The sequence below is a fragment of the Mchenga conophoros genome, linkage group LG23 (genome assembly GCF_057382185.1).
Source record: "Mchenga conophoros isolate Kocher_MC1m ecotype Shallow Benthic linkage group LG23, M_conophoros_male_GT1.1, whole genome shotgun sequence".
NCBI lineage: Eukaryota > Metazoa > Chordata > Actinopteri > Cichliformes > Cichlidae > Mchenga > Mchenga conophoros.
The window spans coordinates 18,713,221-18,726,415 of record NC_140547.1 but is presented as its reverse complement, the minus strand read 5'-3'; the positions used below and the strand labels follow the sequence as shown (position 1 = coordinate 18,726,415).

At 40.2% G+C, this 13,195-nt stretch overlaps 1 protein-coding gene across 3 annotated transcripts in view; it reads left to right on the top strand.

Moving 5' to 3' along the window:
- LOC146546985 (sentrin-specific protease 7-like) overlaps positions 1 to 11,721 on the top strand; it is a 27,463-nt gene extending 15,742 nt beyond the window's left edge. For 2 of the 3 annotated variants that reach the window (XM_085264040.1, XM_085264039.1), the window contains exons 12-22: positions 411 to 634; positions 855 to 922; positions 997 to 1,113; positions 1,720 to 1,842; positions 1,942 to 2,034; positions 4,470 to 4,546; positions 5,014 to 5,069; positions 6,196 to 6,239; positions 6,667 to 6,735; positions 8,195 to 8,345; positions 10,101 to 11,721. In XM_085264040.1, the coding sequence (XP_085120166.1) occupies positions 411 to 634; positions 855 to 922; positions 997 to 1,113; positions 1,720 to 1,842; positions 1,942 to 2,034; positions 4,470 to 4,546; positions 5,014 to 5,069; positions 6,196 to 6,239; positions 6,667 to 6,735; positions 8,195 to 8,345; positions 10,101 to 10,256 (1,178 nt within the window). In that variant the 3' untranslated portion in view covers positions 10,257 to 11,721. Of the gene's footprint in view, positions 1 to 410; positions 635 to 854; positions 923 to 996; positions 1,114 to 1,719; positions 1,843 to 1,941; positions 2,035 to 4,469; positions 4,547 to 5,013; positions 5,070 to 6,195; positions 6,240 to 6,666; positions 6,794 to 8,194; positions 8,346 to 10,100 lie in introns of those variants that run through there. The other variant, XR_014890648.1, reaches the window with a different exon arrangement.
- The last annotated feature ends 1,474 nt before the right edge of the window (positions 11,722 to 13,195 follow it).

Genomic DNA, 13,195 nt, shown 5'->3' with positions numbered 1-13,195 from the left:
CAGCCTCACACAGGATCTCTGCACAAAGCCCAAAATCAAAGCTTCACTCTGAGGCTTCACGGAAAATTTACTTCTGCAGTCGTGCAGCGCTGGGCCGGGCCCCTGCCGGCCAATCAAAGGGCTCCATACCCAGCCATCGGCCAATCATGGCAAGCCGGAGGCACAGTGTACCGATTCCAGCTGTGAGGTCATCTGTACGGGGCCAGAGAGACCTGCGGGTGGAAACAGAGAGAGAGAGCTGCTGCTGGTGTTTACTGGGAGAATAGAAGAGCTCTCACTGGTTCAACTGGGCTCATAGTGCTCAATGACATCACAGCGCTGGGCTGACTGGGCTGATCCTGGACCAGTCTGTTTATAACTGGTTTTAATGTACTCATGTTGGATAACCTGGCATCTCCTACTCTCTGTAGGTCCTCCATGCTGCTTCATCCTCCTGCTATTGAAGGAGCAGCTGCAGGAGCTCCAGGCCGCCCTGCTGGCCTCCATCCTCGACATGGAGGAGTACAAAGTCGCCACCCCCTCCTCCTCTGAAGGCCCGGCCTCCCCTCTGGACTGGGCCAACGGGCTGCTGCTCCTCCACAGCTGTCCTCCTCCTGTGGACCAGCACCTCCTCAGACTGCTGGGACACTCGACGGTAAGAGATGACTCGTCCTCTCCCTTCACCTCCTCTGAGCTCCTCTGCTCTTGCCGTGGCGCTGAACGCCATCAGGACAGACTATGAGACTAAAAGTTATGGTTGAAAACAGATCATTAAATAAAGAGACACAGATTGTAACCTGATACACAAACTAATCAGTCTGTCACAAAACGTTACTATTAAAGGTCAAAAGTCACAGATGTGTGTTTCCTGACAGAGGTCGAATCAACTGAGCAGAGGTCAGAGAAACAAGTCCAGCCTAAACTCTGCTGGTCTTCCCACCAGGTAAAACCAGTATAACCAGTATAACCAGGACAAACACTACATATATGGGCTTTAACCCTGAGTTTGGTCTCCAGGCTGATCCAGTACCCCGTGGCCCCCTGCAAAGGCCGCATCACCGTGACCAAGGAGGACCTGGCCTGTCTGGATGCTGGCGAGTTCCTCAATGATGTCATCATCGACTTCTACCTCAAGTCAGTTTGTCCACTTGTCCTTGCTTCCTTTGCTTTTTTCTTTCTTTACATTCCTCCCCTCTTTTTCCCTGCCCCCTAACCTCTTGCTGCTTCTTTCTTTTCCCTCACGCTTCCCTTCCTTTCTACCTTCTCTGCATTCTTCCTTCTTTCTTTCATTTCTTCACTTCCTTTTCTCCTTGATCCCTCCTTCATTTCTTCCATCCCTCCATCATCCTTCTTTGTTACTTCCTTACTTTCCTCTTTACTTCCTTCCCCAATTTCTTCTTCCTATCTTCTTCCACTCCTTTCACTTCTTTTCTTCTGTTTTTCCTTCCTTCTTCCGTCATTCCTTACCTCTTTACCAGATTCCTTCATCCACTCGTCCTCATCCCCTTTTTTATTCTTCCTTCCTTCTGCCTTCATTTCTACTTTACTTTCCTTCTTCCCTCTATACTTCCCTCTCTCATTACTTCCTTCCCTCCTTCCTTCTTTTTTCCCTATTCCTTCACTGTTTTCTCCCCCCAACCCTGATTCCTTCCCCCGCCTACCTCCCTCAGAGGTTTCAGAGGTTGTAGTAGCTGCTGGTCACCTGCAGGGGTCCCCCTCCCCTCCTTCTTTGTGCTGCAGGTATCTCCTCCTGGAGGGCGTTGGCGGCTCGGTGGCTGAGAGGAGTCACATCTTCAGCAGCTTCTTTTACAAGCAGCTGAGCAGACGGCGAGCGGCCGGCGAGGGCACCGCCCCCTATGTCCCGTACGAGCAAGCGTGTGCATCTCTTTTATTTAAAAAAAAAAAAAAAAAGGTGTGCGAGGTTTCAGATGTCTGAGTGTCTCTGTGCTCATGTGTCCTCAGTGACCGTCACACGCGGCACCAGCGGGTGAAGACGTGGACTCGCCACGTGGACATTTTCACCAAAGACTTCCTGTTCGTGCCTGTCAATCAAGAGTAAGTCCCTCTCCTCCACCTTCACAGTGGCGCTGTGGTCAGCTGGAATAAAGGAATAAAACCTCCTGGAGCCGCCCGCACTGACCTCAGCTCCTCGCCCCACATTCAGAGACGCCACTTTTCAATAAAAGCTGCACTCGAGCACCTCATCAGCGCACGTACCTGCCAACTGGCCGCACGTGATGGCTTTACCAGAGACGCTTCCTCCACTGTCGCTCCACTCTGACCCCAGGCCCAGCCCCCCCCCTCAGGGTCCTCATTAACATCCAGACCTGCTCAGGACATCTTAAACCTCAGGCTGCTTTTACGGCATCTTTGCACCATTCCTTCGTGTTTTTAACGAGGCCAGGCGACATTTTACCTCCACACTGAGAATATTTTCAGAGGCGCAGTGTTAATGTGGCACCTTCATACGTTCATACAGCAGATATCCACATGAAATACTCAGGCCTGAAAAACACATTAAACTCTGTTTTTCTTTTTTTTTTTTTAAAAAGGGGGAAAAAAGTGCAACCAAATCAGTTTAACTCCCACTCAGAGTCACAACCACAGAAAACCTGGCTTTGTTTTCCTCTGGTCAGCTCTCAGCACCAACATCACAGTTTCAATAGACCCTGTGCACGAGAAAATGCTAACTTCCTGGTTTGAGACCGGATGTAGGGCTACTGCAAAGATATACTCCAAAATCATGACCAAAACTCGAAAACGGAAAGATTGCGTTAAGTTACAAAGAGCAGAAGGTGGGAACACTCACCGCTGCTGTGTCATAAAAAATCTAATGATCAATTTTGATGTTTAAAGAGTTTAGATCGATCAGTTGTTTACATCACTCAACACAAGCAGAACTGCATTACTGCAGCAGAAGACACATCGTCCACATTCAGAAGCACATCTCTGTATAGTGACTGGTCTTATGATTTAAACAGGCAAATGTTCAGCATTCAAACTACAGGTGAAGAATAGTCAAACCAGATGTTTCCCTGTTATGTCGATATCAGCTAGTCAAGTACAGACCCGCACAGCATGTTAACAAACCGTGAAAAAAAGCCACACAAAAAATGAATGATTGCTGGTAAGGGTTTCTATACATTAGTATTTACGAAGGGTATGTTGTGACTTACCTTCAAAATTACAGTGGTCCCTCGCTAATAATGCGGTTCTCCTTTCACCTCGCTGTTTCGCAGATTTTTTTTTTTTTAGTGCAAGTTTTCATGGTTTTTTTTTTTGTGTTTTTTTTTTTTTTTTTTTACGTCACATTGTGTCCTGCGTCCTGATCGCTGCAGACGATCTCCTCCGTGACGTCTCTCCTGTACAGTACAGAATCACTGCATCGATCGCTAGCAGTGTGACTCTGAAGTGCAGTACTGTATGTCCACGATGTCCACGAAATGTTTTGCACCGTCAAAAAATAAAATTGGCTACTTGATTTCACCTATCGCTGGTTAATTTTAGAACATAACATCCGCGATAAATGAGGGACAGCTGTTTACAGATACTGAGAAATATAAAATTTGAATCCCTGAGGCGCGGGGGAAAAAATATCAAGTCGATGAACATAATTTACAGATATATTGGATAAATGCCCAAGACATCTATAGAAATGTAAATCGCCACGTGATTCATTCATTTGCTTAACTTGTTTTGGATTGAACGAGGCGCAAATAGGACACCGGAAACAAAGCTCCCAACAGGAGTTTCCGCACTGGAAGTAGCATATGCTAACGTGCACATAGTCTATAATGTCCCATTATTAATCATTATAAAATGGAGATCAACATTTATTTTAAATTATTATTACTGTTGAATAAAACGTCTGCTGATTTTGAGGTTGTTCAGTGGGACTATCCATTTTTTTTCACGTTATTTCATTATTTTTAAAAATGTTTTATGTATTTTTTTTTTTTTTTTTGTTTTAAAATATTCTTACTATTCTTTCTGTTTTTGTTTATTTAATTATTAATTATTGTGACATTTAAGGCCATTTTTCTTGTGGTTTTGTGCCATTTATGCTTTTTTTTTTTTTTTTTTTTTTTTTTCTTTCTTCTGGGACATTAATTTTTTAACACATGTATTTATTTGGTAGCCACTACTTCTTTTTTTTAAAATTTTTAACTAAATTTTAATTCAATTATTTTTTTATTTTCTTTTACTGGTATTTTATGAAACTTTTTAGTGCAAAATGTCCATTTTTCTTTTCTTTGACCTTCTTATTTATTTTGTGTAGTTTTGTTTTCTTACACATTCTTTTTTTTTTTTTCTCTGTACAAGCTCAGTTGTACCACATTTTTCCAGTCTTGACTTTTTCCTCTTTTTTTTTTTTTTTTTTTTTTTTTTTGTAAATATTTAAACCATGAGTGTGTGTGTGTTTTTAGCTTTGGTTCTGGGTTTTTCTGTCCGTCTCTCCTCAGCTGTATGTTGTGGTTTTGTGTTGGCAGAGCTCACTGGTACCTGGTGGTGGTGTGTTTCCCAGGTCTGGAGGAGGCTCGGTACGAGGAGTTTCAGAGGCGAGCAGGTGAGCTGACCTGGTTTTTGTCTCTGTGGCTGAATGAAAGCTGTGGCTTCGGTCACGTTCAGCAGAGCGTCTCTAATGGGCACCAGACATACTGGTGTTTACGTCCCTCTGGGAGGCAGCGTTTTAGGGTATTTGGGGCACAATGTTCGCCAGCGCTGATTAAAACACCATGCTCAAAGTTGACACCCAAAATTAAAGGATTAAATGTTCCAGACTTAAATATGTTCTCCACTAAAGACCCATTTAGACATTTTTGAATCTTTATGGTCTATAAATCAGCTCGTAGTAAACTGGAGGTCACATCTGGTTCATCATCTGTGCTCATTTCTCCTTTTTTTTTTTCTTTGACCATCTTTCCATTTCATTCATTGATCTTTTTTTTCTTTGGTGTTCTATGTTTAACCTCACATGTAGTTTTATTTAGAGCTGCTCGTGTAGACGCGAATGTGTTTTTGTTGTCGTTGCAGGGAAATCCGGAGCTGTGGGAAAGCCAAACTCTAGTCTCGTGTCACAGCAGCCACCAGTAAGTTCATACACTGTCATTGCTTTCAGTGTGGTGTAAATATCCAGTTGTGTCACGACCACAGAAAGCCGGTGACATTCAGGTTGTGACATGTGTGGGTCTAAAATGTTTCTCAACTTTGATGTGAGCAACTGAAGCTGGAATGATGAGAGTGAAAGGATAGCCTTGACTCACATGTAAATGCATCACACGGTTACCTAGGCTACCAGAGCCTGAAATGTCCACTGGCAACCTTCCGTCAGCAATAAATAACCATTTTTTCAGTATTACCTGCTCAGCCAGGATTCTAAGTGTTCTGAGCTGATCTGAGAAAGTGACATCAACAGACTCCATGTCACTGATTGGCTAATCAGTGGTGTCACTCGATGAGTCGTGAGGGTCTCTTAATAAAATTTTAGAAACCTGGCAATGGGGAAACTTACTGGGGAAAAAAAAAAACAACCAACATATACTGTGACTGTAAGTACAGGACTAATTTCATAGGCACTTTATTTATGGCCCTTACACTTTAATTATAATCCACATATACTGTAAGTACAGTGTAAACATACTGTAATTATAGATCAGCTCCACTGATTACACAGACTGATGAGCAGTAACTTTATTGTAATCAAACTTGAACTTGACTACCCTTTAATTACCGTTTAAATATACTTTTTCACTTTAGGTGTGAAGTTGATTGTAGTAAACTGTAATTACATGTTAAAGTTACCACTGGTTTCACAGTAATTAAGCAGTACCTGGTATTTAAAGTGTAAGTACAGACTGTAAATCCATCAAAATGCAGCAGGTGTCCTCAGTCTGTGGAGGGTTTCCACCTCGTTTCATACAGCTGTGACGACACTGTTTATTTATATTTATGTAAAACTGATCCTCTGAGATTTCACGCTGCACATTCATTAGTTCACACAGTTTATTTGGCTCAGATGATCAGTTCAGTGTTGAATCTTCTAGTGAGATCTGTTTGGGAAAACATGGGCTGACCTTTGTGTTGAATGTGAAATGTGATGGTTAGTTGATGCTGCTGAAGAGGAGGAGATGCAGCGTTCTTTACAATCACTGAGATGTTTTTCTCCGTTATTGTTTTAAAATCCTGGGTTTGAGTAACTGTGTTGTGTGTTTGCAGGAGTCCAGTGAGCAGGGCTGGAAGAAGGACAGAGTCTTAAAGAGGTCAGAGTTCACCCACATTAGATTTTACATCGAAATCAATCAGAAATGATCAGATTTTATTCTAGTTTTGTTTTTTTTATTTAACTTGTCACTTTTTCTGCACATATGACAGATTTTATCAAGTTTATACATCATTTCGTTTCAATCACGGAGGTTTCTGTTCCTTATTTTACCAGACACATGTCAATGATGTTTCTTTTCATGTTTTTCTTCTTCATTTTTCTTGAGTTTATTTGCTTTTTCTCATTACTTTTATGACATTTCATGCAGATTTCCATTTTTTCCCCAGTTTTTATTCCTTTTTTGTTCAGTTTTTTTTATATTTGTGGACCGTTTTCATTTTTTTATTTTTTTATTTTATTTTTTGTATTATTTGCAGTTTGTCCAGTTTCCTTCCATGGTTGTGTAACACTGTCATTGTTTGCAGGCCGTGCCTCCTGGTCATGGACTCACTGAAACTGTCGTACCACGACAACGTCTGCAGACTCATCAGAGAGTGAGTTCCACCTCAGGACGCACAGAGGACAGAAAACAAACCAAACCCACATTTATCAGTAATGTTATATTCGTTTTTAATGAAATATTTAATATTAACATAGTTAACACAATTAAAATATTTTAAAGCAATTTCTAAAATAATTGTATAATTTGTTTTATTTCCAATGTAATAAATTGTTGAAAATATTTAGGATCCCATAAAAATATGAAAAACATTATATACTGTATTTTCTACACTATAACGCGCACTTAATTTCCTTTAATTTTCTCAAAAATCGACAGTGTGCCTTGTGTATGAATTCTGGTTGTGCTTACTGTCCTCGAACTGATTTTATGTGGAACACGGCGCTCAAAAGTCTATCAAAAAATGTTTTAGTACGACTTTGGTAAGCTATGAAGCTGCACCGCTTGATGGATTGTTGGAGCATTACAGCTATTGTAGTGAGGAGCCTCGCAGAGTAATCTGGGTCCAAAACTACGTCCGCCTCAGGTCCCAAAGTCAAACGAACACTGCAGCATTTTTAATAAAGGTTTGTAGATTTCTAGGACTTTGCAATTTTGAGACTGCTGCATCCCTCTGCAAGATATCTCACTATTTTTGACTTTTCTGAGCCTGTCAAGTCCTTCTTTTGACCCATTTTGCCAAAGGAAAGGACGTTGCCTAATAATTATGCACACATATAGGGGCAAAAAAGTATTTAGTCAGCCACCGATTGTGCAAGTTCCCCCACTTAAAATGATGACAGAGGTCAGTAATTTGCACCAGAGGTACACTTCAACTGTGAGAGACAGAATGTGAAAAAAAAAATCCATGAATTTACATGGTAGGATTTGTAAAGAATTTATTCGTAAATTAAGGTGGAAAATAAGTATTTGGTCACCTCAAACAAGGAAAATCTCTGGCTCTCACAGACCTGTAACGTCTTCTGTAAGACGCTTTTCTGTCCCCCACTCGTTACCTGTATGAATGGCACCTGTTTGAACTCATCATCTGTATAAAAGACACCTGTCCACAGCCTCAAACAGTCAGACTTGGCGACAGCCCCAAAACATCACTGCTCTCGAGAAGATCTGCATGGAGGAATGGGCCAAAATACCAGCTACTGTGTGTGCAAACCTGGTAAAGACCTATAGTAAACGTTTGACCTCTGTTATTGCCAACAAAGGTTATGTTACAAAGTATTGAGTTGTATTTTTATTATTGACCAAATACTTATTTTCCACCCTGATTTATGAATAAATTCTTTACAAATCCTACCATGTGGATTCATGGATTTTTTTTTTTCACATTCTGTCTCTCACAGTTGAAGTGTACCTCTGGTGCAAATTACTGACCTCTGTCATCATTTTAGGTGGGGGAACTTGCACAATCGGTGGCTGACTAAATACGTTTTTGCCCCACTGTATTTAACTGTGACCCACCAAGCTGCAGGGTTAAAGGTCCTCTCTCTGTTCAGCTACCTGCAGGTGGAGTGGGAGGTCCGCAGGAAGTCGCCTCGTCTGTTCACGTCCGACACCATGAAGAGCTTCAATTGCAGAGTCCCTCAGCAGGACAACAGCAGCGACTGTGGACTCTATTTGCTGCAGTATGTCGAGAGCTTTCTACAGGTGAACACACACACACAAAAACACACAGGTGTGAATATTTTTAACAAAATATTAACAAAAGATATAGAGAACAAAAGAGTAATAAACTGTGTGAAGCATGTCAAGAATGTATTTAATTATCTAGAAAACAATAAATTGTAATTATAAAAATGTGAAACAAAGTCTCCAAATAATTATTTATTTTTGGCATTTTTTTTAAAAAATAAATTGTATCATAATAATATTTATCACACCGTAAAAATTCTATTGAAATATGTGAAAAAAATGTGTAAAATCACAGAATGATGCTGGTAAAGAAAATATTAATTAGGTTCCTTTTATTTGTTATGTTTTTTGAGGGTAAATGTGTTGAATCGTATTTCAAGTGCGTTTTTCTGACGTTATGACTAAAAATAATATTTGAATTAGGCCTGCACAATAAATCGAAAATTTATTGTCATCGCAATATCAGCCTGCGCGATGGGCCCATCGCAAAAGACGGCGTAAACTGCGATAATTGGGTACCTTAAAATGTTTACACACGTGCTTTAAAAAAATTACCAATCAAAGAATCCCCTTTACACATTTGACCAGTCGAACAGAGCCCTTAACGGCATTAACCAATCAAATGGATTAGAGGCCCGCTTCATACGCAGGTGGAGAGCGAACAACGCTGCAGCAACGAGTCAGAGTTGTAAAGGCTGAGAGCGAGACGCATGACGAGAACGCTACTGACTATGAACTCGTGCCTAAAAGAAAGAAATAGTACCTCGCTTATTTGGAGGTACTTTGGATTTGATAAAGACGACGTTCTCCAAACACAGGTACTCTGCAAAACTTGCCGAACACTAGTCTGATCCTCTGGTGGTTGCCACGAATCTCCACCATCATCTTCAATACAACCACAGAGAACTGTTTGAATAGTTCCAGAAAGACAGGGCTAGCCAAACAAAGGTTGCTAATGTTAAGACAAAGAGCACAGCAGTCCAACAACTGTCTCTGTATCAGAGTTTTTCAAGTGGAACTCCTTATGAGAAAACGCCGAAGCGGTACAAAGAAATAACAGAGGCCATTACAAATTTTGTGACAAAGACATGATGCCTATACATACAGTTAGCAGAGAGGGCTTCACCAGTCTGATACATAAAGTGGACCGGAGATACCGCATCCCCTCACGAAACTACTTTTCCCATGTTGCCATTCCACAAATGTATGAAACATGCCGCAAGACCGTCATGTTTGAACTGAGCTACAGTAAAGAACTACAGTAAAGTTTACTCTCCAGTTTTGACTTACATCATAACTACTTGGTGAGTGGTAAAATGATGAACAGCTGCACTGAGATAATTTGCAGTATAATTTAAGTTATGTTTATTTAAAACAAATTCTTTCAGGATGTCTTTCAGAATTCAAACCTCAGAAATTTTTTTTTTATGGGGGCAATGTTTCAATGTTAAAGTGCACTTTGTTGTTACACTGCTAATACAGCAGCTTTCATTAAATAAAACTGTTGCAGTAAAATGGAAATTATGTATCGGGTTTTGTTTTGTTTTTTTTTTGCTATTTATTTTATCGCAAGTCATATCGTTATCGCAGTGCTGATCACAGTTATCGCACATCGCAGGTTTTCCTAATATCGTGCAGCCCTAATTAGAATTATAAACTTAAAGAAACTTGCTTTTTTTCCGCGTCACTCTGTTATCGTCTTCACGGTGCGCCTTGTCTGATGTCCTGATGGTCTGAGGCTTAATCGAGCTCTCTGATTGGCTCCTCCAGAACCCTGTGGTGCACTTTGACATCCCGCTGCGGTTGGAGAGCTGGTTTCCGCGGCAGCAAGCGCGACAGAAGCGCGATGAGATCCGGAGTCTAATCATGAGTTTGCACCAGAGTCAGCTGAAGGAGGAGGAGCCAAAACCGTCGCCGAGCCGCTAACTCGTCACCGCCGCTGCTGCTGCTTCATTGACTGCTTCCTGTTTCACTCAGTCAAACTATATGTCTGTGAATGTACATAAATTTATACTGACACTTCCTGGTTTTTAAATAAAAGTATTTATTTAAATTTTACAATGTGAGGCTCTTATTTTGAAAGCCTGGAGCTGGCGTGCTGCAGAGTGAAGCGTGTAATTGATGCATTAATTGGTAATCAGTTGTAAGTGAAGTGAGGAGAGTGTGTCCTTGGTGTTTGTCTAAGCTGGGGTCAGAGGTCACTGGGTTACTACCAGTGAGTGTCTTGGTGTTTTCTAGCATTCCGACTTCTTTAATTTACTTTTTTAATTTATTTTTCTCCGTTTCTTCATGTTTTAGTCGTCTCCTGTTCGAACATGATGCGATGTTTTTATTTCTGTGTCTGTGTTAAAACATGTTTATGTCTGCTTTTGTGTTCGTTCGATTGTGTGGGCTAGTTGGGTAATCTCTGTGGTTTTAGCAGAGCGCCCCCCCCACTGAGAACCAATCGGCTTACCGCTTATTAAGTGGATCAGACAGGAGGGGGCGCCGGCCTCAAGGAGGGCTTATACATTTAAAGACAGGAGCGCCACAGTAGAGGCCAAGATTAGTGGATGAGCATAATGACCGCTAATTACTCACCTCTATGGAGCCCAAAAAAACTTTAACTGAGGTGGGATGCACCATAGAGCCGCCGCATGTCAACATAACGGCTGTCAGAGAATAAAGTTTTCTAACCAAAATAAACTTGTTAAAATTTAAAAACATTAAAGACACCTTAGAAATGTCGGCCTGTACTCTCCTGGCCTAAATGTGTTTGTTGTCTGGCCTTGGTCTGACATCAGTTCAGCCCAGTTTGGTCCCTTTTTGGTCCCAGGCTTGGATGAACTCTGGTATCTCTTACATCTAGACTTGGTCCAACCCTCTTTTGTTCGGGCGTTGGTCCTGGATGTATTGGGGCTGTTCTGTCTCTTCTCTGGTTCTGGTCCTGGTTTGACTCTGAACTGATTGACTGACTGACTTTTTTTTTTTTTTTAGGCCATAGAACCGGCTAATCTTAGCGATGGGAGGTTGAGATTAGACAGATTTATGGCCCCTATGAGACCTCCCAAAATAATCTAAGTGAGCCCTGAAGACGGAAAACTGGAAGTCATAGCTCGAATAAATCCTTCTCCGTTTGTTGTCATTCAACCTGCATGTTTCTTTAGGTTTCTTCACTATGTCTGTAGAAAATATCGATATGATAAAGTAGATCATGTAAAGATATTAATACATATAATTTTTGTATATTTCATGTAAATTATGTTAATATGGACATGTGACATGTTATGCAAAATTAAATGGTTTGATTTTTGTCATGTATTGTAGTTTGTTTGTTTGTATGTTTTTTGTTATTGAATGCAAAAAATGTTAAAATACAGAAAGATTTTGATTAAAATGGTTTTGAAAACGATTGTAAGCTTAATCTTTAACATCTGTTAGCGTGTTAGCACATTCCGCTGAAATCATAAAAAATATAATTAATAAATCATTTAAACCTTTATTAATAATCTGAAAAATGCAAAACCTAACAAAGTAATCTGAGTAAAGATGGGTTGACTGGGTTATTCATGCTCTCAGGAGCTTTTGAGAATTTCTTTTATATTTAGTGTCACTTAAGTGTTTTGTTTTTTTTTTTTTTTTTACCCCTTTTTTTTAAATGACTGTGAAGACTGTAATGTTACTCAAGGAAAAATAAACATGACATATTTATGGTTGTCACTGCCACCACTGACTTCATCTGGATTTAAGATGGATTGTACTGAAACCATGTACTGGTTGGATTTTGGCTGTAATCTACCTGGAATGTTGCTGATTTCTGACTGGATTCTGCTGGAAAATATGAATCAGTGGACATAACCCCAGGAAAATATGTACAGGATGCATGGTCACTTATACAACCAGTCAATTCAGATGGATTGACTGGATTATGGCTACATTCTTTGAGTTTTCATTGTAATCTGGCAGGATTGTGGCTGGAATCAGACACTAACTTTGTCCTATTGGATCAGAAATGTGACTATAAAACGCCACTCAACGCAACCACTCAATCTCAGCTCAGTCGCTGGATTCTTGTATGATGTATTCTAGATACAAAATTGCCTTAATGGACTTGATCCCATAACTATAAATAGAAGACTAATTTAGGGTCATTATTAGAATCAGTCGTGTTAGTATTTCACCAGGCTGGAGTGTAGATGTATTCAGACAGCAATTTTTTTTCTTAGTGGAGAGGAAATGTATGGAGCTCCAGAAAATAAATGCAAGATATTTTAAACATAACAATTACTGAGCTAAAAATGGAACCAGACTAGACTTTGGTAGGATTCCATCTGAATTCAAACTGGTCTCAGACTGGATTATGGACCTATTCTGGTTATTGATTTCTGATGCAATCTAGCTGGATTATTGCTGGATTGTACATTGATTTTGACTGACTTGTGGTGCATTTGAGTTGGATTGTAGCTGGAATCAGCCAGCGGCTTTGTCTTAGTGGAAATGGAATTTGCTCCTAGAAAAATAAAGGAAAGGATCATTTATGGTCATCATCGTTCTGGCTGCACCACAGAAGAACTTTTCCTTCACAAATGTCAGTTGTTTTGGTGGAACTTCATTTTATTTTAAGGAAATTACCTTTTTTGTAGAAGATTTATTTTAATGATAATGTATCTTGGACTTTAAAGAGCTGCATTTGAGCACAAAAACAAAATAAACGGGATTATCTGACAGGGCTTCATAATTTTTTTTTTCAGTCATTTGTTAGTTAGGATTATTTTCTGTTTCTCTCAGCATGGTTGTGGTGGTTAATGTTGTTACCTAGGTCTGGATTTAACCTGTCGTCTCACATTTTCTTGGGCTTAACTCTATATTTTACCACTAAGTTTTAA